Source organism: Protopterus annectens, chromosome 2.part1, assembly GCF_019279795.1.
Source record: "Protopterus annectens isolate FY-2018-M chromosome 2.part1, PAN1.0, whole genome shotgun sequence".
Taxonomy (NCBI): domain Eukaryota; kingdom Metazoa; phylum Chordata; order Ceratodontiformes; family Protopteridae; genus Protopterus; species Protopterus annectens.
The window spans coordinates 1,877,304,749-1,877,330,449 of NC_056729.1; the positions used below are offsets into that span (position 1 = coordinate 1,877,304,749).

The following is a 25,701-nucleotide window of genomic DNA, read 5'->3' on the forward strand; positions in this document are numbered from 1 at the left end:
GTTCAGTTCAGAGAATTATGCATAGGAGAGGATTCAGAGCCCTGGAACCACAGAAGCTTCACAATTATTGCTGAGGTCGAATCCCATTGGATCTGACAACCCATCTGCTGAACTGGACAAAAATTAGACAACATGGATCTGTCATTATGGTAAGTACATAACTTTTGTTTTTTGTTCCCCTTTAAGAAGTAATGTACATAGTTGTATATTTATGCATGTCTGTATCTCTCTATATTTATATGGTTCTATGTATATACATACATGCATGTATCTGAAATGTGTGTTTTTATATATAAAATATGTGTATGTATACAGAATATATATATATATTGTATATTGTATATATATTACCAATATATATTGGTTTGGAGTCTGTGGTCTTCTGACTGGAAGTTATCAGACCTGAAATCATGAAAATTTGCAGCAATGTATAAAAAACAAGGTCTATATTATATGTTTGAAGTTTTATAACTTGGAACATCATAAAATTGAATTTAAATGTTCAAAGTTATAAAATTCAAATGTAAAAAAAAACTTTTGTAGATGGGGGGCAATTCCCCCCCTGCACCCTCCACACCCCCGCTCTTTAAATATACCAACTCTGAGACCGCAGTACAGTGCAGTAAAGGGAAATATTCCCTTTACCCCATTATAGTGAGGTCTCAGAGTTGGTATATTTAAAGCGCATGGGATGTGGGGGGGGGGTGCAGGGGGCTTGCCCCCTTGCTTACACCAGTCAGGTTAGTTCCCTTTCTTTTCTTTTTTTTTTTTTCCATCTGTTCAATGTTTGAAACTTCGAACACTTAATTTCGATAAATTAACGTTCAGTGTTTTCAAACGTCGAACATAAGATATAGACCCAAAAAACATTACGTCTTTGCCACAGTTTATTCACAAATGAATGTGATTTAGCTGCAGACAGATGTCAGCCTTCTGTCCAAATTTCTGGAGTAGTCAAGACTTTCCTTAATCAAGGTACAATGTTACCTGTTATGACAAGTATATTGGCAGAAAACCTAGCTGTAAAAGATAGCATAACCATCTTAACATCTTAAGAGCTAAACATCTTAATTTTATTTTTATTTTCTGGTTGGTGAACAGTCTGCTTTAGCCATACTCTGTTGGTTGCCTCGAGGGAAGGCTCAATGACAGCAGTTGAAGAACTGCAGGCTGTTTATATCCTGAGCCACTAGAATTGTGTGACCGTTCATCTCAAACAAACGTATGGACAGGTCACTTGAAAGAATGGTAGCTGGAGTGTTAACTGTGTGACAGTCCATCTGAAAGGAACTTGAGAGGTCACATGAAAGGAGGTTAGCTGGATCATCAGAACTGTGTGACAGTCAATCTAAAACAAACTTATGGAGAGGTCACATGAAAGAATGGTAGCTGGAAACACTTTTTTGAAGATCACAAAATATTTTGAGCACTGACGATATTAATCAGTCTGCATCATAGAAACATTACCACATGAAGAGATTCTTTTCAGGGACCCTGTACCATGGTAACCAGTATCTTTGTCAGTTCAGTGGAGCAAGTTCCTTCTCTACAGTTCTACTCATAATAAAGGTATGAAAGGAAAAGGCAAATTTCAGCCTTGTAGCTGCAAACTGACCTAAAGCAGTCTTGGTTTTTCTCCAGTGGTTACACATGACCAAGGAGTTACCATTCCTCTGTTGTCCACTGCACCTTGCTGGAGCAGCAGGAAGAAACCCTTTCTTTAATGGTCTCAAACTCAGAGCCTCGAAGATTGTGGTTAGTCCCTCAGTCTTTTGTTTTCCCGTTAAGTGGTCCACATTTTCAAAGAAGCTAAAAGGCTTAACATCAGAAAGTTCTGCTTAGCTAAGTAGAGCAAACATAATCTATATAGTGTAGTAGGAAGTATTTTAACTCCACATCCCCTGCTTTCTCCCAATTCATCTTTTTGACCAAGACATGATGTAGTCATCTGTTAAATTGTATCTTTCAGTAGGCCAGTCGTGTGCTTTTGACCTTATGTTGCCTCTGAGTCAGTGTCAGTGGCGAAACAATGCACTTGTCTTAGGTGCAGGTGCTGAAGGCTGTGAGTTCTATTTCCATACCAGGGAGATGGATTGCTGACATTCAAATAATAAACCAAGGCCCCATCTGCCTGAGATGTTGGTAGCTCAAGTGGATGTAAAAGATCACCTACACCAATGGGTCCGGAGACCTCTACTCATACAACCCCACCAGTTCTGGCTTTTTCTCCAGTTTGTCCTTTGGTTTCAGAGCCCTTGGATCCGAGACTCCTGAAACAGTCTGTTTAGGATCTGAAGATGTCTCTTTCTTCGGATCTGATGTGTTCTCTCTAAGTGTGCTGGTTTTAACCGTTTCAGGCCAGATGGCTCTTGGGCCTGAAGCTCTGTTGTCAGATCTGAGGGATTAAAGTCTACTCCGAAATTGTCAAAGCCAAGTTATCAAATGCCAAACATTCAATAGCTCGGCTCTGACTCATGCCTTGGGTGCGGTGTCTTCAGGTCAGAGGGAACCATTGGTCCAGAGACATGCCTTTTCGGCACCAACGGTTTCCTTCTGCCCGGGACATTCTGCCTTCAAGGTGGTAGAGAGATTTGTTAAAAAAAAAAGTCTACTAGGCCTAGATAAGCCCACCCCCCCCCCTTGGATTTTCCTTCCGTTTCTCAGATGTGTTTGTGTCATGAGCCTCCGCATTCTACTCTTCAGGGACAGCCATCCGAGTCTCTAGATGGCCTCACAGGGCACAATTATTTCTTCAAACACTTCTCTGGAGCATCTCATCAAAGAAGTCCCTAGGAAGAGAAAGTGCAAGAGGAGGCACTTGGACTTCCCTCAGGAGTCAGTCACAGAAGATACTGATTTTGATGAGAGGGAAGGGTCGTCAAGAGTGCCACCTGACGACTTCTCATTTGAAGACATTCTAGAGATCCTGAAACAGAGGGGTGGATGGTCTACTGACAACCCTTCTCAAGAGGAATATGTACTCTTGGAAGCATTTGATACTGGCCCATTTACTTCCTGGGTGACTCTGCCTGCTGATGAGCTGATTGATTTGATCTGTCAGCAGCAGGCATGGAAGGAACCAGATTCTGTAGAACCAATCCCCAAGAGACCAGATAGGATCCTGGCACCACCAAAGGGAAGGGAATTTTGGAACAAAGGAGTACCAGTGGATGGCATGGTCCTGGCAGCAGCCACCAAGAAGGAGCTTTTGGAACAGAGTTCTTGTATTCATCTCGTAACAAGGAATCTAGGGCAAGAGACATGTTTGGGAAGCATGTGTATACATCAGTGACCTTTGCTATCAAGTCCCTAAATTACTTAGTGCATTTTACCAGATTACAGAGGGGTTTGATCAAAGAACTTTCAAAATCTCTCTCTGGCACTAGTACTGCTGAGGCAGTCTAGTCTCTTCTATTGCTTCCCAGTTAGCGACCCTTCATTCTACGTCAAATTCCTCTGTGAGGCTTATTTCACATGCAGCAGAAGGAGTCTCAAGAGAGGAGAGTTCAGGAATTTCTATCAGGGGGCATGCCTAGATGCATTTGTGACTTATTTATTATTTTATTTATTTTACATTTGTTAACCGGGAGAGTCCGACTGGATACATGTCAATTTTCAGCGGAGGCCCGGGGAGAAAAGCTCCAGGTACATAACAGACATATGAACATTGTTAATGCAAAAAAGGAAGATAGTTGAGTTCTAAGTACAATATAAAGATACATCACATCTTGGGGAAAAAAATAACAGCAGCATATAAAAAAAAAACATAGGTCAGTTACAAAGGCGAGGCGCCTTGTTAAAAAGCGGTTAAGGATAATGAGGTGAGAGAAGGGTAAATGATAGTGGTTAATCAGGTTTGGAACAGGGACATTGCCAGAGAGTATTGAGATGGGGTTTAAGCTTTTTTTTGAATTGTAGGAGTGAAGGTTCTGAGGTGAGCATGGTCGGTAGGGAGTTCCACATTTTACCTACAAAGTTTGAGAATAGAGAATCCCCAGCAGAATTATTGGCTTTGGTAGTTTGAGCTAAGATCTTATTGGAGGAGCGTAAAGATTGCAGGTTAATATAGGGGTGAATAATGTTTTTCAGAGCTGGTGTTTTCTCTGGGTGATACAGTATCTGGTGAGCCGTTTTGAGTTGGTTGAAATGGAGTTGGCTGGAAAACTCTAACCACCCTAGTTGCTTCAAGTTAGTGCAGTGGTGCGTTCTAAAGGTGGAATTTGTGGCAAATCTAGCTATGTGATTGTAACAAGAAGCAAGTTTGTTAAGGGTTGTCTTGTTTAGGTTTGTAAAGAGGGAGGCATAGAAAAGAGTTGATAGTAGGTGTGTGCTGGCAATTGTAATTTTAGCGTGAGGAGTGAGAAAGTGTTTTACTTTATAGAGAGAGCCAAGCTTTTTATTGACGTTTTTGATGGTTAGATTGAAATGGGTGTCAAATTTAAGGGAGTTATCAATGGTAACACCTAATAGCTTTGTGTGAGCTTCTGGTGATATAGTGATTCCATTGGAGGATGTAATAGAGAAGGTGGGGGGAAGAGTCTTGTTAGTGGGTGAGAAAGTAAGTAGTTTTGTTTTGTTGGGGTTGAGAACTAGTTGAAGACTTGAGAACCATTTTCCTATTAGGTTGAAGGTGTCTTGGGTTGAAGCAGTGAGGTCTGCCAGGTTGGAGGCAGTGCTGATGATAGTCGAATCATCTGCATATTGAATGCATGTGGCATGGGGGGTGATTGTGGGCAGGTCATTAACAAAGATGGTGAAGAGAAGAGGGCCAAGAATAGATCCTTGGGGAACTCCAAGTGTAACAGATAGGCATGTGGATAATTTGTCCTGCCATAGAACAGCCTGTTGCCTATTGGACAGGTAGGATTGGAACCATTTCAGCGTGGAATTGCTGAGTGATAGTTTTTTTAATGTATGGAGGAGTTGAATGTGGTTCACCATATCAAAGGCCTTGGAGAGGTCTAAGAAAAGAGCAGTTGATAGTTTATTATTGTTTCTGAAGTTATTGATGGTATTGGAAAAGGATAGTAGGGCTGATGTGGTACTGTGATTTGGCCTGAAGCCATGTTGGGAGTTGGCTAGAATTTTATTTTTGGTGAGATGTTCCATCAGTTGTTTGTGGACACACTTTTCCATAATTTTGGCCAGGGGTGAGAGTATAGCTATAGGTCTGTAGTTGGTTAGCTCTAATGAGCTACCACCTTTATGGAGAGGAATAATGTGGAACATTTTCCATATGGAGGGGATGAAGGCTTCTGACAAGGTACGGTTTATGATTATGGAGACGGGATAGGAAATGGCCTCAGCTGCTTTTGCAGAAACTCAGCTGGGAGAAGGTCAGCTGCTAGCTTAGTGGGTTTTAGTTTTTTAAGAAGAGATGTTATAGAGGATATGGGTACTGGATCGGAGGTAAATAGATGATCTGATGTAGTTGTAGTATTCTGCTGGCATGGGTAGGGGAGTGGGCTGGTTGTTTGTTTGAATTGTGTGGCCAGGGATTGTATAGTTTATGTGAAGAAACTATTGAATGTGTTAGCAATGTTTACAGGGCACTGTTGTTTGCAAGTTGTTGGAGTGGGGGTGGTTGCCTGGCCTGGGTGCAGGAGCTTGTTTAAGCCTGCCCAGAATTTTTGTGGATTATTAAGGTGTTTGTGTTGGAGGTGGAGGAAGAAGTTTTTTATCATTTAAGATCATTCTTTTAGTTTCATTTCTAAGTTGCCGGAAGGTTTGGTGGGAGTGTGGGTCTTTAGAGGTACGCCATGTGACCCACATCTTGTTTCTAGATAGGATTTTGGATTTTGTTTCCTTAGAGAGCCATGGTGCGGTTTTGGTTTTAGTTCTAATGGACCGTGTTGGAGCATGGGAATCTAGAATCTTGAGGAAGGTGGTGTTCAAGTAGATAACTGCCTCTTCAAGAGGAAGAGACTTGAGTATTGTCCAGTTGTGGGCTTAAGTTCAGTTTGAAAAATGGAGGCGTTGAATTTATTATTGTTCCTGATTTTTTTATGGTTGTAAGAAGGGGGGTGATTTTCTTGAATTTGATAACATAGGTGAGTAAGTGATCACTCGTCCTCTGGGTGAGTACCTGCTGAGTACTGGTCAGGATCTTTATTAGTAAGGATCCAGTCCAGGATGCTGTCTTTGTTTTGGGGTTTACCTAGTCTGGTAGGAGTGGATATGAGCTGAGAAAAGCCATGTAGATTTATGCTGCTAGATGGGGAGCTAGATGAGAAGGAATTCCAATTGATGTTGAAGTCACCTAACACTATGGATTCCTGGGGGTGAGTTTAATTTAACCAGTGGAGAAAGTCCTCTAAGGTTTTGTTATTATTGTTGCCTGGGGGGATGTAAATACATGCTATATTTATGCTTTTATGTTTGGTTGAAGTTTTACAAGTAGAATTTCGACATTGTTTGTTAGGAGGGGTTGTGGAGAGGCAAGGGAGATTTGTAATGTATTTTTGTAGAGTATGGCTACACCGCCACCTTTACGAGTTATTCGGTCTGCTCTTAGTATATCATACCCTGGTGGGATTATCTGTGTGTCTTTCGTACTTGGTTTAAGCCAGGTTTCTGTGAGACATAGTAGGTCTGGGGAACAAGTAGCTAAAAGGGCATGTAGGTTGTGAATCTTATTGTTTACACTTCTGATGTTTAGATGACAGGTCAGAAGAGAGTTACAGGGTCTAGAGTTTAGATTGAGAAGTGGAGGGGAGGATAGGGTGGAATTAGAATTGAGTGGAGGGGAAGGGCCAGGGTTGGGGTGGATATCACCATCTGTGGCTAGTCTGTGATTCAGAGTGGTAATGAATTTGAGGGCTTTGAGTGGAAGTTTGTAGTAATGTTTATCATTTGGCCTAATATTGGTAGGTTTGATAATTACATAGCGTTCGAGTTCTAACAAGGAGGGTGAGTAGGGAGTTGAGTCATGGCCTCTGTTGTTAATTATGGGGGAGGGTTGGTTTGGTAGCCTGGGTGGTGGAAGCCTATGTAAGACCAGGTTTCATATAGGGTAGCTAGGTAAGGGACAAGTAGGAGGGGAAAAAGAGTTAGTATGATAAGCTTCCTGGGTGGTGTCATATTCCGTTTGATCTTAGAGGGCGGTAGTGAGGTACAGGAAGTTAGTGGACAGTAGGGGGAGTGGTTTGAGGTTATAAAAGTACGAGTACTGGGGGCGGGTGGGAATAGGGGGCAGGGCGGAGCGGGGTTTACACTAAGCCACTAGAGCCCAGGTTTCAAGATGTAACTCCTGAATAATTAACTTGCAGGTGAGTAATCTCGTCTAAACAAACATCAGGTTCAATTCCTATGCTTTGGGAGCTTGTTTTTAAAATTTTATAGCTGTTTGCCTTAGTTTTAGTGTGTGTTCTGTAGTTTAAGTATAGTATATGCAAACAAGCTTGGATTATTTGTTTGGGTAAGCCTAGGGAGATTCGTGCTAGTGCTGAGGACCTTGAGACTTTGCAGAGCCCTTCAAGTCACCCTTCATCAATGGCCTCCTTTGACATAAGATCGTTATTCATCCCTAAAGTGAAAAACGATCTCTCCAGGTGAGAGAAACATGGTAAGACACTGTCTACTGTGGGAGTATGTGTTTCAACCCCTCACCTTTTCCAGGAATCAATGAGGTGGTCGAAAGATGCGGTTCAGGAAATCCCCAGGTTTTTTCCATGTTCCACGTGGAGAGAGAGTTCCTCCCTGGGGCAGAGGGAGCAACTCAAATGATAGATGGCACCCACATGGCATAGGAGGCCCTTAAAACCTTCTCTGGAGGCAGTCTGAGGTCACTTATCCCTCCACCAGAGAGCCTGACTAGATATAACAAAAGATACTTGGGTGAAGAGGATCATTTCCAGAGGCTATATAATTTCCTTTTCCCTACTGCTGCAGAACAAAATTCCTGATGTTCCACCCAGTCAGAGGAAAGCAGCAGCTTAGGAGAGTCAAAAGCTGTTGGAAAAAAGTCATCCAAGAGGTCCCCCCAGACCAGACAGGGTCCGGAACATACTCAAATTTTTTTCTTTTTAGTGCCAAAGATAATACGGGACTGGAGACCAATTTTGGATCTCACCATTCTGGACAAGTCAGTTCAGCGTACCACATTCTGAATAGTCACAGTTCAGTTCATTGTGCCTATCCTCCACAAGGATGACTGGATGTGCTAAAGATGAACAGATGGTCCAGGAGATATCTATGCTTTTGGCTGGGGGCCAATAATTATCAGTTCAGAGTGCTGCCCTTTGGACTCACCACAGCCCCCATTGTGTTTAACAATGGCAGTAATAGCAGCTCACTTCAGACTGTAGGGATTACAAGGGTTTCTGTATCTAGATGACCAGCTCCTAACTGCCTCAACCAAGCATTTGCTAATAGCAGCTCAAAACTATTTGCTCCAGATTTGTTCCAATAAAGGCATCCCAATCAACAGCAAGAAATCTCAATTGCAACCATCTCAGACAGAATTCATAGGGACCATTTTCAACACATCTATGACAGCGTCACTCCCATCACCAAGGATTCAAATCATTCTTTCCCAAGTCAGAATACTTCTAAGGAACGCAGTATTGCCAGCCTGAAAGAAATTGCAGTCCTTCGGATCAAAGTCTGCAGCAATTGTACTCCTTCCTCTTGGAAGATACCACAAAAGGATTCTTCAGTGGACATTAGCAACCCAGTGGTCTATTTTGCATCAACCTATGTCCACCAAAATCAGCATACCTCAAGCCTGCAAAAAATACATATGGTGGTGGATTCGTTCAGATCAAATATCACAGGGTCATTCTTTCATCCCTCTGTCAGCCCAATGTCATATTGATCACAGATGCTTCTCAGGTTGGGTGGGTGGGGCATTTCTTGGGGAAGACTGTTCAAGGCACATGGTCCTCCAAAGAGGCCAGCCTGTACATCAGTGGCTGGAAATGAGAGCAGTGCTGCTAGCATTGTAGGCATTCCAAGATTTTCTCCCTTCTGGGACGGTTGCGATTCAAACGGACAATATGTCTGTAGCATGGTACATCAATAAACAATGAGGAACCAGATCTTACCCCTTGGGTCCCGAAGCTTTGAGTGTGTGGCAATGGGTGATCTCTTCAAATCAATTTCTGATAGCAATACATATACCTGGAAAATCCAATGTGATAGCAGACAAAGTTGATCAGGGCCATTTTATTACCTCACGAGTAGTCTCTCAACACAAAAATGTCAGAAAAGATATTCAGCCAATGGGGCTAGCCATGCTGTGACCTATTTGTCTCTCCACTGAACAATAAATGCAGCAGATTCTTTACCCTAATCTCTCTACCGAGGCAGTCACTGAGAAACTCTGTCCTTCACAACTGGCCCCAGGTGTCCTCTATGCTTATCCGCCAACCCCTTAATCTTCTACAAAAAGCATCCTGATTGAAAAGCAAAGTCATCCTCATTGCTCCTTATTGGCCTTAACAGATTTGGTTCCCCCCTTTCTTTGGCCTCATCTAGTCTACCCACCCTGGATTCTGGATCCAATTCCAGACGACCTGTCTCACCAAGCAGACATGACTCATCCAGACATTTTCGGCCTAAAACTGACCACATGGTTTCTCCAATTCCATTGAGGACCAGACAGTCTAAACCCTCCTCTCCAGTATGCCACATTCTTTTATCTTCCCACAAACTTTCCACATGGAAGATTTACAAGAGTAAATGGAAAAGATTTGTACTTGGGGCACAACAAAAAGACATGGACCCTTTTTCCAACACCTGTATATAAGATTCTTGAATTCCTGGATTCTGTCTTTAATGAAGAGGCTAGTCCCTCTGCATTTGAGTTTCAGTTGGCTGCAATTTTGAATTTTCATATAGGAGTTGATAATGCTACTCTGGCTTCTTCACTTATTTGCGGTGCTTTTATTAAAGGAGCCTTTCTACTGAAAATCACCCTTTAAGAACCCTACTCCACCTTGGAATGAGAACAGGCCTTAAATGAACTGGCTGTGAAATGTGATTTGACATATTTGACTCAGAAAATTATTTTTCTGATAGCCATAACATTGGCTAGGAGAGTTTCAGAGCTTTAATCTTTGTCCTCTAAGCTTCCTTGGTTAATTTTTCTTAAGGAGAGGGGTCTTTAAGAACCAGTCCTTCCTAAGGTGGTGTCAGGATCTAACATTAATCAATCTGTTAATCTTCCCATATTTTTTCCAAATTTTTCAAACAGACAAATACATTTTGCACTTATTAGATGTACACAGGCAATTATGTTTTTATTTTCACAGATTGGAGAAATTTAGAAAATCAAATCAATGTGTGTCTTTCTCAGAAACTAGTTTGGAGAAATTTAGAAAGTCAAATCAATTTGTGTCTTTCTCAGAAACTAGATTGGGTCAACCAGTTTTGAAAGTAACTTTATCAAAATAGGTGACAGACTGTATTTCTTTTGTCTATAAAAAGTTTGATCTGGCGTTTTCAAAGCCGTTAAGAGCCCATTCAAACAGGTCCATGGCAACTTCGAGATTTCTATTCAGGACTTTCTTGGATGATATTTGTGCGGCTGCAACTTGGGTCAATCCCTCATACCGTTATTACTCATTGCAGATTGGATCTGGTCTCGGGGGGGGGGGGGGGAGCAGCCTTCGGCTGTACAGTACTCAGGAATATCCTTCCTTAGAGTACCCCCGGGATTCAAGTAGCTGGGGACTCTGTCCCATATGTTGAGGAATTAATGAAAATTGACATCATCAGATAAAGAAGTTATGTACTCACCGTAATGTTCCATCTGTGTTTGTTTTCATTCTTCAACTCTTCTCCCTCCAACCCCCTACCCCTTTCCCTTGAGGACTTCTGGAAGGATGGGAGAACATTAGAGGAACCAAAGTTCTTTCTATTTGATTTCCAAATAGTGCTTTTCTATTTTAAAGCTATACATTTATTCCATCATACGTAATAAGCTGCAAAGATGATCTGAGGAATGAGGGGGAACTGCTGCATTGTGGGTAAGGGAGGAGCTTGAGAGCTTGTAGTTTCCACGAACAGTGAAACAGCAGCCGAGTTGGATCCAAGAATCTGATCTGAACCCATATGTTGAGGAAGAATGAAAATGGACAACACAGATGGAACATTATGGTGAGTATATATCTTCTTTTTCTGGTCTCCCCTCCAAAGAGCCTCATAGCCTAGTGGGACTAATCCGGTCAACAAAGGATAAGTAAAATAATTAAAAATATGAAACTCCTCTTGGAGTGTCTGCACCTTGTGTCCCTCTACCCAACCTTTGATGTGAACTAAATGAATGTGAAATTTATACTCACTCCCTTTGATTCTGCAAGCTTGTCTGCTCTCAAACTACTACCCTGAAAGACTCTTCTTGATGGGCCATCACTTTAACCAAAAGGATTATAGAACTGCAGACTTTGTTGTTCTAGGAACCTTACATAATGTTTCAAAGGAAGAGGAATCGACTCTGATTAAACCCTTTCATCATTCCCAAGGTGGGTTTTAAGTTCTCCTTGAGTTAATGTGCAGCTCTTAATTTTTTTTAACTAATTCAAAAAGTAAGAGCGATATTGCTCCATATTTTGGATGTTCACAAACAGCTTCTGTATTCTACTTAAAAGACAAGAGACTTGTGAATATCTGACTGGTTGTTTGCCTCTTTCATGAAAGAGAACCAAGCCAGATTACTGTCCAAGCTGTCTGTTAAAAAAAAAACTGAGGAACTGAATCACCTTGTTTTATTTTACATACTTTTATTATCACTTAAGGCATAAGCACACAGACATTAATAGAAAAAAAGCATATTAACATTTTTTGTGCATTATACATTGCATATATGTTTATATTTCTTTATAACAACAGTTAACTCAGTCGTCACCTAAATTGCTGAATTCCAACTTTATCTTAAACGTACTCCTCCTGAACTTTATTCTGAATGTGCTGTTACCACAAATTCTGTTTATATGTAATTAGCTTCTTCCATTTCCTAAAGATCTCACTTCCAGTTATATTATTTTTAACAGTATTCGATACTGCAGTTACAATTGATTTAGATTTTGATTTCTGTTTTGTAGTAATTTCTTTTTTGGCAGCCAGTAGCATTAATCTTACAGCCTTACTGTGTCTAGGCAATTCAAACCCTGTGTCCCAGCTCTTAAGTTAACAGCCATTTCCTCACACAATATTTCCGACAGATTATTCTGTAGGGAAGTTTTAAAATCTGCCAACTCATTACACTCCTAAAAAACAGTTTACTTCTTCCTTTTCCATCACACCTCCAACACTTATCTACGCATTCTTTGAAGTCTTTTTTAGAATATAAAAATACCTACACAAATACTTCCAAGCAAGAATCTTAAATCTTCTAGACTTTGTTGCATACTTTGTAGCCATATATGTATATATATATATATATATATATCTCCTTCCAGTGTTCCCCTGTTAATTACCTTCCTAGTCTGTGTTCACACTCATTTCTAACCTTCTCTGCTTGATTCTTATATTTAGCATTCAGTGTTTAAATGCCCTATTAATTATCCATTTTTAACAGCAGCTTATATTCTAGACTCGACAAATTCTACAAGAACTGTTTTTTTTCCCCTTAGGAATCCCCTATCCCTTTCTTTTTGCCTCTTCTCTCTCCCTGGTACAATATAACCGAATATGTGACAATTTTGTAATGCTCTAATAATTTGCTATTGTGTTGGTATTTTTCTTCCATTGCCTCCACTGGTAAGGAGGTTACTTGATGTCCAGCTGTACTTTCTGGGTAAATAAATGGAAATAAACAAATTCATCAGAGCAAAACTGGATGCTTCACAGTTTCTTGTCCATGTAAAAACAGTAGGAAGTCATGACCCTGGCATCTTGAGTAAGGATGAAGCATAGAGTCCATTTTTGTGTCTGCTCCACCTTTCTGGGACTTATGAGAACTGCAGTCTCTCCTGCTGTCTTCACAGGTCTGAGGTAGTGATTTTTGAAAAGGACAATGATGCTTGTGACTACCAAGTCACCATTCCCCGACTGAGATTGTTTTAGTCTTATTTTTTGTCTCCCACCTCTAAAGTGGTAGTGGAGTATTTTTACCAAATTGAATCTGTGCCTTCCAGTTCTAAGCTGAACCATTATAGGTCCTGATAATGTGCTTTTCATTGGCTGTGTGGAGAGCTTAGCTTGGCTCTACTCTATTCAGAAAGTAAACCCCTTGGACAAGCAGGGAGTTGGGATAAATCATTTTTAGCTTCAGTGATTGCTCCTCAGTTAAGAGTTCTGTACTGGGAGTAGAGATCAGAACCACTTTTGCTTTGGTGATCTAGATGGGCTATGGGGTAATATTGACTAAAAAGTTCACTATGTGCATGTTATCCCTGTGCTGCAAGATGATTTAGTCTGTTGATGAACCATAGCTTGGGGCAGCTTTTCATATCCTAAGTGAAGTGAGTGGCTTGGTCGACTTCCTGACTACTTCTGCCTTCTTTCAAAACTGGGTATGAATAAATCATGTCTGGTCAGGGTCTTCCAGGAGCAGAGCACCCCATCGGTTGACCTATATACCTTGTTAAAGAACACAGATCTTCCTTTCTTTTACCTTGTTCAGCGCAACAAGGAGGAATTAATGCTGAATGTGTTCTCCCTCCAGTAGTAGGAAAGGTTTCATGCACCTTCCCACTCTGCCCTGAGATTCCACACCTTGTCACAAAATGTATAGGGGAAAAACTTATTCTTCTTACGCTGCATTAGCTAAGATGGTGTGGTTTTGGGCTCTCAGTACAAGCCAGATATACTCCCTCACTTGGCAATAACTGGCAGCACTCTCTTATTCCTTGTTCTTTCTGGACTGTATGTTGAGCTTACCAGGGCACCTTTCACTTACTGGACGTACTCTGCGTTGTGGAAGAGGCTGTGTATGTGAATGTAGGGCTGTCCTGCACCACCTCATTTTGTCTTCAGGTGATTTCAATTTGCTTTGGGCTTGGTCTTGATTGTTCCATGTTAAGACTTATGGTTAAGGCATGTTTTCATATATTTCTGCTCTGACAGCCTTATGGAGGGCAGAAATGAAAACCATCCACCATCTAGTTAATAGTTCTTATAATAGATTCCTTATTTAAAAGGGACTGTCTATCCCATTCAAGATTTGAAGACATGTCTATTTCTTAGGATATGAATTTAATGACTGACATTGATCCTTTGAATTGGTAGTTAATTGGATTTGAGGTTTCTTTCCTAGAAGGTTATTTCATGATGACCATCCTCTTTGCTCAGGGATCTCTAAGCTTCAGGTCCTTATCAGTAGGAAACCTTTGTTTGGCCTTTCCTAAGGTCATATGTTCTTAGTAAGATTATGGCCAAGAAGACAATTGAGAAACTCTGTCAAGTTAGCAGAAGTGGAGGGAGACTGACAATGTGCCTATTGTGCATTTTCACCTCATATCCCTGGTGAACATTTGTAATCATCAATCCAGTCATCCAAACTGTTTTTAAAGGCTGCTAGGGAAATACTCTGCTTGATGATTAAACGCTGCCTGTTCCAGAAATGAGGGATATGCTGGGCTGTTCCTACCAGAAATCACCCCACAAGTGTCTGCATGATACTGTAGGGTTATCTGACTTGAAGGGGTACTTTAAAGCTATTCGGTTAAGGCTGATGTACATAAACAGGAAGTTATAATTCAGAGTGGAAAGAGAGAATGATTATGGCGATGATGGTTAAAGGGTTATTCTAGAAACAGTAATTTTGTATGCAGAGCCTTGAGTAGAAAAATAGCCATTCAAAATATTAAATTCACATAGTTGCAGAAAAGATTCCATCAACTAAGCCAACATATGAATAGAGAAAAGAGATTTTTGTCAGTAGGGATGACTGCATGTAGGGTACAGAGAATAGGCAAAGGGGGGCCTGGAATTTACTAGAAAAACTGACCAAGAAACCAAGATATTATGAGCAAATAAACACGGAGGGGAAGGTAATAGAGTGGGATGAGGCCAAGAATCAGTTTGGACTACAGGTTAAAGATTGCCTTCCCTACCAGGGACTGATGTCAGAATATAGGCAATGAGAAAAGGATAAGGGGAATTCCTACACTAAAGACGTCTACTGTTAGAGCTTTTAGTTGAAGCTAGGACAGAGGCTGCTGTTGAAAAGGAGATCATTAGTAGGGCATATACAAGTATAGCATGATAGCTACAAGCATCAGAGCATGTTAGCAACAATTGGGAAAGAGATTAAACAATCTGTACGGTAACAATGGGAGGACATATGTATGGCTTCCAAGTATAAAAAAGTCCAGATGGCATAGCGTTTTTGTTTGGAATTGTTTCTAGAGCTATTTGTATACCCCAAGTAGACTTCAAAGAATTTTTCATCAGGTAAATAGTAAATCTTGGAGGTGAGATGGAAAAGAAAAGGTAGCTGGGCATATGTTTTTTGAAGTGTAATGAGTTTGCAGATTTTAAAAATTCCTCTACAGAGAGTACTCACTCAGAAATATTGTGGAAGCAAATGATTATTTTGGGGTGGGACACAGGATCTGAATGGCCTTATAAAGTTTAATTCTGTTGGGTGGCAAAAAAAAAAATGGTTACTGGAAAATGAAAATCGAATACAGCTGGTTTAGAGTTTGAAGTACTGAATATTGTAAAATATGGAATAGACCTGGAAGAGAAACATTCAGAAAAGGAAGAGAGAGCAAGTAACATAGGAATAAATCGAAATTGTTGGAACAATACATATGGAATAGTGTTCAGGAGGAGGAGTGAGCTTTAAGAGAAAGCAGTAACTGAGCAATTTATGTAACATTGGACTGAATGGCAGACATTATAAAGAAAGAAAATACATGTAATATATGATGAATGTGAATGGAAAAAATGTAATAAGGTTTGTTTTCTTTTCTAGTATTGTATGTGTACCCATGCCTTAAGTGATAATTTAATAAAGGAGCCTTTTTAAAAAGGGGGGGGGTATGCATGACACTGAGTAGAGAGACAGGTCCTTTAGTCCAACAGAGTAGCTAAAGGCACTGAGAGTCAATATATTTCTGGTACAGTAATGTTGTCAGTCATACCAGTTTGGGTGGTTAGTGAAGTGCATTATATTGACTGATGAGCTTAGGGATGGATAAAGTGGGACTATAACTTCTTTTTGATAAAGATACAAAGGATAAATTATTTACGGCAGAAGAATCTGTTATCAACATACATACCCAAGTCCTTTCTGACTTTGTCAGATTTTAAGTGGAATATAATCTATATGGAAAGTAGTAGTGATGCTTGATTTATCAAAGGAAACTATGCAGCATTTTGTGGTGTTAACTACTTCACCAAGCATTTGTTTGTTGCAGCCCTTGTTGGAGAATTTGATTATCAGAATGGGGTTTAATAACCATCCTCAGTTTGCAATCATCAGCAAAGTTGGTTAGTCATAGACCCTAGATATCATGTTTTATGTTGGAGAAATATATATATATATATATATATCAAAAAGGAGCAGCCCAGGACAGATCTGTGCAAAACACCGCTGATGTCATTTTTCTTTTTTAAAAGAAATACCCCCAACCTTAAAGGTATGGATTTTGTCACCAGTCAGTTACTTGTCTGTTGAACTGTGTGTGGTTAATAGGTTCATAGGTTCGTACTAGGCTATCTGCCCTAGGGCATTTATAAGCCTAGCCAGAGTGTGTGTGGCTTTCACCACCCCTTAGGATGAGAATACTACTCCCATTTAGGGTTTAGTTTACTGTGCCTCTGTCTAGTAGTGACACAGAGATGACCCCCGGGGTAAACCTACGATCTCCCATCCACTCATCAAGATTTCTCTTGAACAGAGTTAGTGAGGGGCTCTGCCTAACATGGACTGGGATTCTGTTCCAGAGTGCAGGGAGCCTCTGGGTTATGAATCTGTCCCTCCAGCACGTCCTATTTATTTCTGTGTTGAGGTTTAAGTCTCTTGCTCTCGTGGCTCTGATGGATTTGGATTTTCCGGATTGGACATGGCCTTGTACGTCAGGCACAGATCACCTCTGAGTAGGCGGTATGCGACTGAATAGAGCTGGAGTTTTTTCAGTCGGGCAGCATATGACATATGTTTAAGACCCTTTATTCTCTTGGTGAGGAACTTTTGGGGTCTTTCCAACTGCTGCAGGTGTCGGGTAAGATGCATCCCAAATGGGGCATTGTACTCCATCATTGGCCTGATAAGAGAAGAGTACAGGGGCACAATGATCTCTCTTGATCTAGATGTGAAACCCTTCATGATAAGGTGGGCAATATAGAAGGTCTTCCTAACCACTTTGGCAATGTGAGTGTCAAATGAGAGGTTACTGTCAACCTGGGTCCCTAGGTCCCTGATTACCTCTTCCGTGCCAATGGATTACCACCTATGTGGTAATTTGTGGGTACCTTGTTTTTCCCAAAGGGTATGACTATACATTTTTTGGCGTTCAGCTTTAGGCCATGGTTTTGGCACCAATTATCCGTTTCTATGAGGCCTCTCTGAAGGATGTTTGTGTCCGCTGGGGTATCAATTATGGCGCCCAGTTTGCAGTCATCTGCGAACTTTGTCAGCCACAATCCTCCTATGTTTGCCTGTACCTCGGAAAAATAAATGCCGAACAAGAGGGGTCCCGGGACTGAGCCCTGTGGGACACCGCTTGTGACCGGCTTAGAGTCTGACATAGCTCCAGCAATTCTGACCCTGTGGGTTCTGTCCTTGAGCCAGTTTGCAACCCATCTTGTGAGATATGGGTTTACATTTAAGCTGGTGAGTTTATCTATGATGCCCGAGTGGGGTATTGTGTCAAAGGCTTTTGCAAGGTCAAGGTAGGCTGTGTGAACTGCCTTACCCTCATCAATGGCCTTAGTGACTGTTTCAAAAAAGTTGACCAAGTTCAAAAGGCAGGATCTGCCCTTGACAAAGCCAAATTGGGTAGGATCCAATGTCTGTAGGTCCCCAATGTCTTTGTTTATGAGTTCCATAATGATCCTCTCCATAGCTTTGCAGACCAGGCTCGTCAAGCTTATGGGGCGGTAATTTCCAGGGTCCGTAGAAGCACCGCCTTTGTGAAGTGGGACCACTGTTGCCGTACGCCACTCTTTGGGTACGTATCCTGTAGTAAGGCTAAGATTAAACAGCAGCCTTATGTGTGGGTTTAGTTCCTCTTGGAGTTCATGTAGCACACAGCCTGGGACACCGTCCGGTCCCATTGATGCTGTGTTTTTAGCTTTAGAGAGGGCGGCTCTCACATGGGCATCTGAGATGTTAGGGAGGCTACACTCTGCTGGGATAGTTATTTCTCCTTTTGTGGGGGAGGGGAGGAGAAATTTGCACTGAACCTGTCTGCCAGAATGTTGGCAATGTCAGTGGGTTCAGTGTATTCAGTGTTAATGCTGAGATGAGAGAGCTTGGCTATAATTCCAGCATGGGGAATAATGTCAAAGGCTTTGCCAATGTCCAGATAAGCAGTGTGCACTGTATGTCCATTATCTATGGCCTCAGTAACCGTTTTAAAGAACTCAGCCAGGTTGGACAGGTGTAGTCTCCCTTTTACAAACCAACTTGGTGTATATTCAGGATATAAGATATCATTTATTAGTTTAGATGTAATGCATTCCATTGTTCAGCTGTAGTACATGCCATAGTCTTGCAGATAATACCAATGACACGAATGTGCCTGTATATCCCAGGTTGAAGAGCTGATGGGGTTTTACGTGGTTGGGCACTTACGCCTCTCGCCAGACATCTAGGGATATTGTCAGGACCCATGGAAGTTGCATTTTAATTTTGTCAAGTGCCAAAAGGACTTTGTCCAAATTGATCTCAGGAGGTGTGTATGGTGGGGGGATGGAGGGTGGCATACATGAGAGTGGATGGAGTGAAGTTGGAAAATAACTTGTTTGCAGAAATATTAGTAGAGAGAAGAAGGCGCATTGAAGATGAGCTTAATACCAAATTACTGGTAACCTGTAAGCTTCCTGACATAGCTGAAAGCCTTATGGATGTCTTTTGAATCAGTTGCAGCCATAAGTTCATAACTTGCCTTACGTTTCTGAATGGTATGGTTGAGAGATGTACTTGCGTGTTTTAAATCCCTGAATCCCATTACTAATAATGAAGTCATCATTTTTTAGAGCTCGCCTGAAGCTTTTTTCTATTAATTATAGAGTTAACATGATAGTTCCTCCATATGGGTATAGTTTTAAACCTGCCATTGTGCTTATGCTGGATTGGTATGGATGGCTCCGTGCAGCTGTTCAAGAAGGAATAAACGGGTTGGGCAGTAACCCCATTTATAAGGCTTGATGTGCATCTACACCTTTTATGATGATCAGTAAATAGTAAATTGTTTTTAGCACAATCCCTGAATGTAAAGGAGTGAAGGTCCACCCCACCTGGGTACTGTTGACAAACTCAAGAGGTTAGGTACAAACCTGTATGTCACACGGTGGATAGCCAGCTGGTTCAAAGACAGGACCCAGGTAGTTAGAACTGGGGAGTCCACCTCTACAAAGAGGCCAGTCACAAGTGTAGCCCCTCAAGGATAGGTCCTTGGACCGCTCCTTTTTGTCATTTACTTCTCTGAAGGCAAGGCCAATGTCTGTAGTCTCAGGTGGACTACATTTGCAGATGATTGCAAATTAGAGCTGTCATTCAGTCCCACACTAACACAAATGTGCCCCAGGAAAGGCTAACACAGACAAACAACTGGTGTCAGAGCCATGTACTAAAACTAAATGCTAGGCAATGCTTAAAATATCCTTCAGGAAGTCATCTACCCCTGGTAACTATCATATTGACAACACTGCCCTTACAGCTGACCCAGTAGTCAGGGACATAGGGACACACGCAGACAGTACTCTAGCCTTTGACCATCGTGTGTCTACAGTAATGAGGAAATCATTCTGTGTTGTGCAACTTATAAACAGAGGTATGGCATCTAGTTCTAAGGAAGCCATTGTTCCACTGTATTTGGCATTCATCAGACCTATTATTGAGTACAGTGCCCCCTTTGGTATGTAGCTAACCAGGCATATCCAACAAATGAAATGTCTACAGAGGTTCCTCACTTAAAGAATACAAGGAGTAAGTAAAATGTCCTATGCAGACTGCCGCAAGGCCCTATCCCCTGTAGTCTGTCTCCTACAGGCTGAGGGGAGCTGTATGACTGGCATACAGGGCATTGGCATACCTCATTCTGATGGACCTCCTGGATATCCACAAAACAAACAGCACCAGAATTACCCATTCTAAAGACTTAAACCATGCCTGTGATATAAATAGAACCTGCTGGAGAAAGAGTTATGTATCCCAGAGACTTCCCCTACTCTGGAACAGGCTCCCCATCCATGTGAAGCAGAGTTCCTCCCTAACCAAATTCAAGTGTTAACTTGAACAATTGGATGGAGAACAGGAAATTCATCCCTGGTTTGCCACCTATGTCTCTAATGAACACAGGCAACCTGTAAATGGTTCGTCTCCCTGGCCCCTGCTTGTAAATGTATCACCTCCCATGCCCCTGCTTATATTTATTGAGGGTACCAGACCTTGTCAGAGATTTGGGATGTATGGCTAGGCTTAAAAGACACTTGTGGTCATTAACCTAATGAACACCTATGAACCTGCATAAGGTTTTCGTAGAAATTATTACATCAAGATCAATTCTGACTGGGGATGTAGAATTTGGAATAATGAAATTTGAAGAAATGTTTGAGGACAAAATCAGGAAGATTAACACTTCTGGTGGGTGTGGGGACAGTTTTGTCAGGAGTACTGGGCAGATCCTTAACTATGGCAAGAAGGAGATGGCTGTCACAGTGTAAGCTGTTAGGAAGCACAATCAACAGGTATTGATGGAGTGTGAGTGTCATATTGGCATTGATTTATGAATTTGCTAAGATGTTATGAGTTCATAAATGAGTACTGGTAACTACATTTGCATTTGTGGTTACTTCTGAAGCTCAGTGTATAGGAGTAAAGTGCTTGTTACAGGACCTCATAATACCTTTATCTGTCTCCCGTTTTTCTTGAAGACCTTTTTCATTTATTTTTTTTTTTCTTTCTCAGCTTTGAGCTGAGGGGGTACCAGATTAGGGAACTGTCTAAGATGACAGGTGGACCTTACTGTGGTTGTGGATTTAGCATTAACAAGTCCAGAAATCCTTGAACATATTTGTTGTTGGTATTGTGTGTTTGATGTTTTATGTGTAGCTAGTTGATGTTGCCTGTAAGAAAGATTAAATTTCTAAGTGCTCACTGTATTCTGCATTCCCTGAAGGAGTCATAGATAGGGATCTCTAACTGGCTATAATGGATTAGCTAGCTTTATTCATTGTAATTGGGACTTCAGCCATTTCCAGATCCTTATCCTGCAAAATCTACCGATAGACAATGAGGTTACAAATAACTGCAGATACTTCCTCATAGTTGCCAAGTGGATCTGAATGCATGATTAGCGTTGTACCATGGTCTAGTGGCAGTAGTGTCACCACAGTGGAGCCTGGTTTCTGTAATTTGACAGTTTGTCTTTGAGGTTAATGAAGGCTTCAAGTTCAGAGATTTTGTTGCTTCACCTTCTGGTATTCAGATATCTTGTGTGTTATCGAGGTTGAACTTTGCTATGCTGGGATGTCCATCAGGTGAACTGTGCCTAAAAAGGCATTATGGGAGTAGCAAGATTTTGTCATTGTACGAAAACAAGGATGGAAAGATGCAGGCCATATCTGGCAAAGAGGGTAGCTTTGTTCATTTCATCCAACACACACACACACACACACACACACACACACACACACACACACACACACACACACACACACACACACACACACACACACACACGCTCACTCACTCACTCTGGTCCTCTTAGATTGGCACCATTTTACTATCCACTTATTTTATTCTTTTATTTATAATTGATTGTCCGTTAGAACTTTGTCCCTATTATGGGTTCAAAGCTGTCCACCAGTCCAAACATTGTTTCTTTTTGGGGCAGAAATCAAGACTGTATCTCTTCATACCTTGTGTGTACACCACCAGTGCTAGTTTTGCTAGGAGAAGGTATATGAAGCCAGAATGACAAACCAAATGTTTAATTTCCTGTGCACCAGTTACACTAGCTTACCAAACAAGTAGACTGAACTGCATTGTCTTTTACTTTTAAGTGTTCTCATGTTTGCATATGCTGCTATGAAAGGCAACTGCCCAAAAGCATAGCTGCGTCTGATGTTTGTCCCAGAAATGCACAAGTTCATAAGGCCTTTGAAGTTATATATAGCATACATGTTCTCTTTGCTTATGAGCTGATCAGTGAAGCGGCCTTCTGGTGTGGGTGCTTTATTAACCAACCCCTCACCACCACCACCACTGCCACTCATCTATGCTTGGTCAGCTTCTGTAGATGGAGTCTTCTAAACATATAGTTTTATGCTGTCTGAGGATGTTTTGCCTTGCATGTTGAGATTTCTGAATGTGTGGGATTTGAATTGAGTGACAGGGTAAGCATGCCCTTCTTGCCATGATATGATGCAACAATGAAACGAGACTTCAGAATTATGTTGAGCTAAAGGGTTCCGAAGTTGTCCCAAGTTACTAACTGATTTATTTTATTTGTTGGACAAACAGAATCATCTTACAGTATGATGCTGATGGTTTGTGTCTCGGTCTGTTTTGTCTTCTTTTTCTGCAGATCTATTGCTCCCAGGGCATCAGTCCCTATGACTGTTTGAGACAGTCGTGTAATATCCTCATTGCCACAATGAACAAGATGGCAACTGCTATGCAAGAAGGCGAGTACGATTCAGAAAAGCCGCAGATGAAGGTAAGCCATTTACCATTGCCTTTAGCCACCCAACATGCAAGTACATTGCTGTGCTTACATTACCTACTGCTGATTCTGTTTCAGTTCACTTGGATACGTGTTTCAGAAAGTACTAGGCCAAGAATGGTGTAAATATGCTGAGAGCTAGACTTGTGTTGCATGTTATCACTGCGTTTGTGTTGATACTAACAAATGTTCTTGAATTTTTTGTTGTGGCCTTTACTAGCAGGGTGTAATGTAATATAAGATATGCTGCAGCTTTTCTAATATTGCCAGATCCTGTTTGAGCGAGCTTTCTGAAGTTTATACCTGTTGAGTCTCATTTGGCACTGGCTGGCACAATCTACTACTTTCATTGATACTGATTCTTTGTAGCTGTTTAGTTTGATCAGATTTTGAAATGCCTGGCTGTTTTTGTATAACTGATTAAAGCTAGGCAGTGTGCTGTGTTACATGCCTGCGTGCATTTTTTTGCCTGGTTATTTTTGTTAGTTTGCACATGAAAGGTGAAGTGAATATGCAGTTGGAGCTGATGTCCTGTCTCATGTGGCCAGTTTATTATTGTAAAACGTTATGTAATTTTCATTAAGTCAGACTTCATAAATTTGACTACTTAATGAAATGTTTTTTTTTTTTCTGCTGGGTGTTTCATTTTACTGTAGGTGAAGTGCAGTAAATTTAGAAGAAGATTGAACAGAATTAGTCAGTATGAGGTAGAAAAGCACTTTAAGTTGAATAATAGATTCATAGGTTTATATGTATTTACTAGGCTAACAACCACAAAGGCCTTAAGCCTAGGCATGCATCCCAAATGTATAAAGCAGTTTGGTGATCTAGAGGTTGTTTTTATTGGTATGTGCAAGCCAGGGCATGTGTGGTCAAACATTTACAGGTTGTCTCTATACATTTTGATGTATTTATTTATTCAGCCTTTGTTGGCCAGATTAGTCTGACTAGAATAGTAGCCTTTTTGCAAGGGCAACCCAAAGTAGTATTTATACTACTAGGGGAAATTTGGCCAGGTCATTGGGGAGCTGCACTTACTCTTTTCAGTAGGTGCCATGGAATCTTTTACATCCACCTTAGCTAACACCAGCTCAGAGAGATGGGACCGTATGCTGTACTGCGATGTCCACAATCAGTCTGTCTGGTGTGGGAACACAACCCCCAGCCTTTTGCACCAAAGGCAAGTGTGCTACCTGTTGTGCTACTGACACTGCCATTAGGTGGCACACCGGGGTTGAGTTTCCGATTTCCCATTCATCGGTCCAGGTTATAATTGACCAGGGTCAGGGAAGAGCTCTGCTTTACATGGATGGAAAGCCTGTTCCAGAGAAGGGGTATTCTGAGATACGTACCTGTTGCTCCTGCATTCCCTATTTATGTCACAAACAAGGTGCAAGTCCTTACATGAGGTAGCTCTGATGCTATTTGTTTTGAAAATATGGAAAAAGTCTTATCAGACTGGGATCCTGCTATGCCTGGTCTGCCAGGCATAGATCATCCCTTTTCAGTCTGTATGAGACAGAGTACAGGGATAGGCCTTTAAGGTGATCTGCACAGGACTTATTAAATCTGTGTATTTTTATGAGGATCCTCTATGGACATTCCATCTGTTGCCTGTGCGTGGTCAGGTACGTACTGAATGAGGCGTTTTACTTAATGATGGATCCTGTGATGGCCGAGTACAGTGGAATGAGGATTTCTTTGTACCTAGGATGCACTACCCTTACTTATAAGCTGAGCAGCACAGAATGATTTCTGTGCTACATTAGACACATGGTCAAAAGCCTGGTTGCTGTCTACATACATCCCAAAATCCCTGCTTATTGAGTCAACTCTTAGCGGTCTGTTGTCAATGAGTTAGTTTCCTGGAGTAGCTAACTTCTCAAAGGGTACTGTTGTGCATTTCCTGACATTGCGTTTTAAATAGTGTCTATGGCACAAGTTATTTGTCAGTATTATCCCTTCCTAAAGGATATTATCATCTTGGGAAGATTCTGTGACTGCTCCAGGTTTGTAATCATGTGTCGACATGGTCAGTCAGAGACCCTTGACATTTTATTTATTTATTTTATTTATTTATTTGCAGTTGGTTTACCAGGATAGTCCATTGGGCCAAAAAGAACCCATTTTCAATGGAGTCCTGGGGAGAAAAGCTCCAAAACGCACATTACAAAAAGATTACATTAGTTTACAATTTCAATCATTTGTAGATTAGAGACAAATCTTTAAACAATGGTAGCAAAAGGATTACAGCAGTTTAAAATTTAAATCATTTGTGGGTTACAGAGAAAAACAAAGGTTAAGCAGTTACAGTGATAAGTTATGGGTTTTATTTTGTCGGAAAATTAAGATATAAGTAGATGAAATAAAGATCCTTGAGTTAAGTTCTGGATAGGAGCAAGCATTGCTGTTGTGTAAATATATAGTTCCATGAGTGGAATTGTAGGGATTGTTAAATGATAAGATGTTGTTACAGTTGGCTAAATTGGTTTTTCGTAATATATGATATGGTTGTTTGTAAGAGGTGAGGAATAGGCTATGAGGGGTGGGTGCAGGAGCATTCCCATGAGGATGTTAAATATGAGTGCAGTGATTTTTTAAAGGCAGGGAGGTTGGTGGTGGTACGGATAGAGGGAGGAAGTGAGTTCCATATGCGTGCCAGGGCATAGGATAGGAGGTTTTGTCCTGGAGAGTGAAGGGGTTTGTACAGTTCTATTAGGTTTTGGTTATTAGATCTTAGGAGTCTTTGTGGCATGTGCATTTTAAAGGTAGAGTTGAGAGAGGGACAGAGTGAGGGTTGAAAAATTAGTTTGTGGGCAAAAGTGAGCTGAGTATATGAGAGAGAGTGAGGAAGCTCTAGCCAATTGAGTTTGTGCAGAGATGTACAGTGATGGGTAGATGATTTGTGGCTGGT

General features: G+C 41.2%; 1 protein-coding gene across 7 annotated transcripts in view; it reads left to right on the forward strand.

The window, feature by feature from the left end:
- Positions 1–25,701, forward strand: part of DCTN1 (dynactin subunit 1) — a 1,835,652-nt gene that overhangs the window by 1,372,379 nt on the left and 437,572 nt on the right. For all 7 annotated transcript variants that reach the window (XM_044063298.1, XM_044063299.1, XM_044063300.1 and 4 more), the window contains one exon: positions 22,650–22,781. In XM_044063298.1, the coding sequence (XP_043919233.1) occupies positions 22,650–22,781 (132 nt within the window). The remainder of the gene's footprint in view (positions 1–22,649; positions 22,782–25,701) is intronic.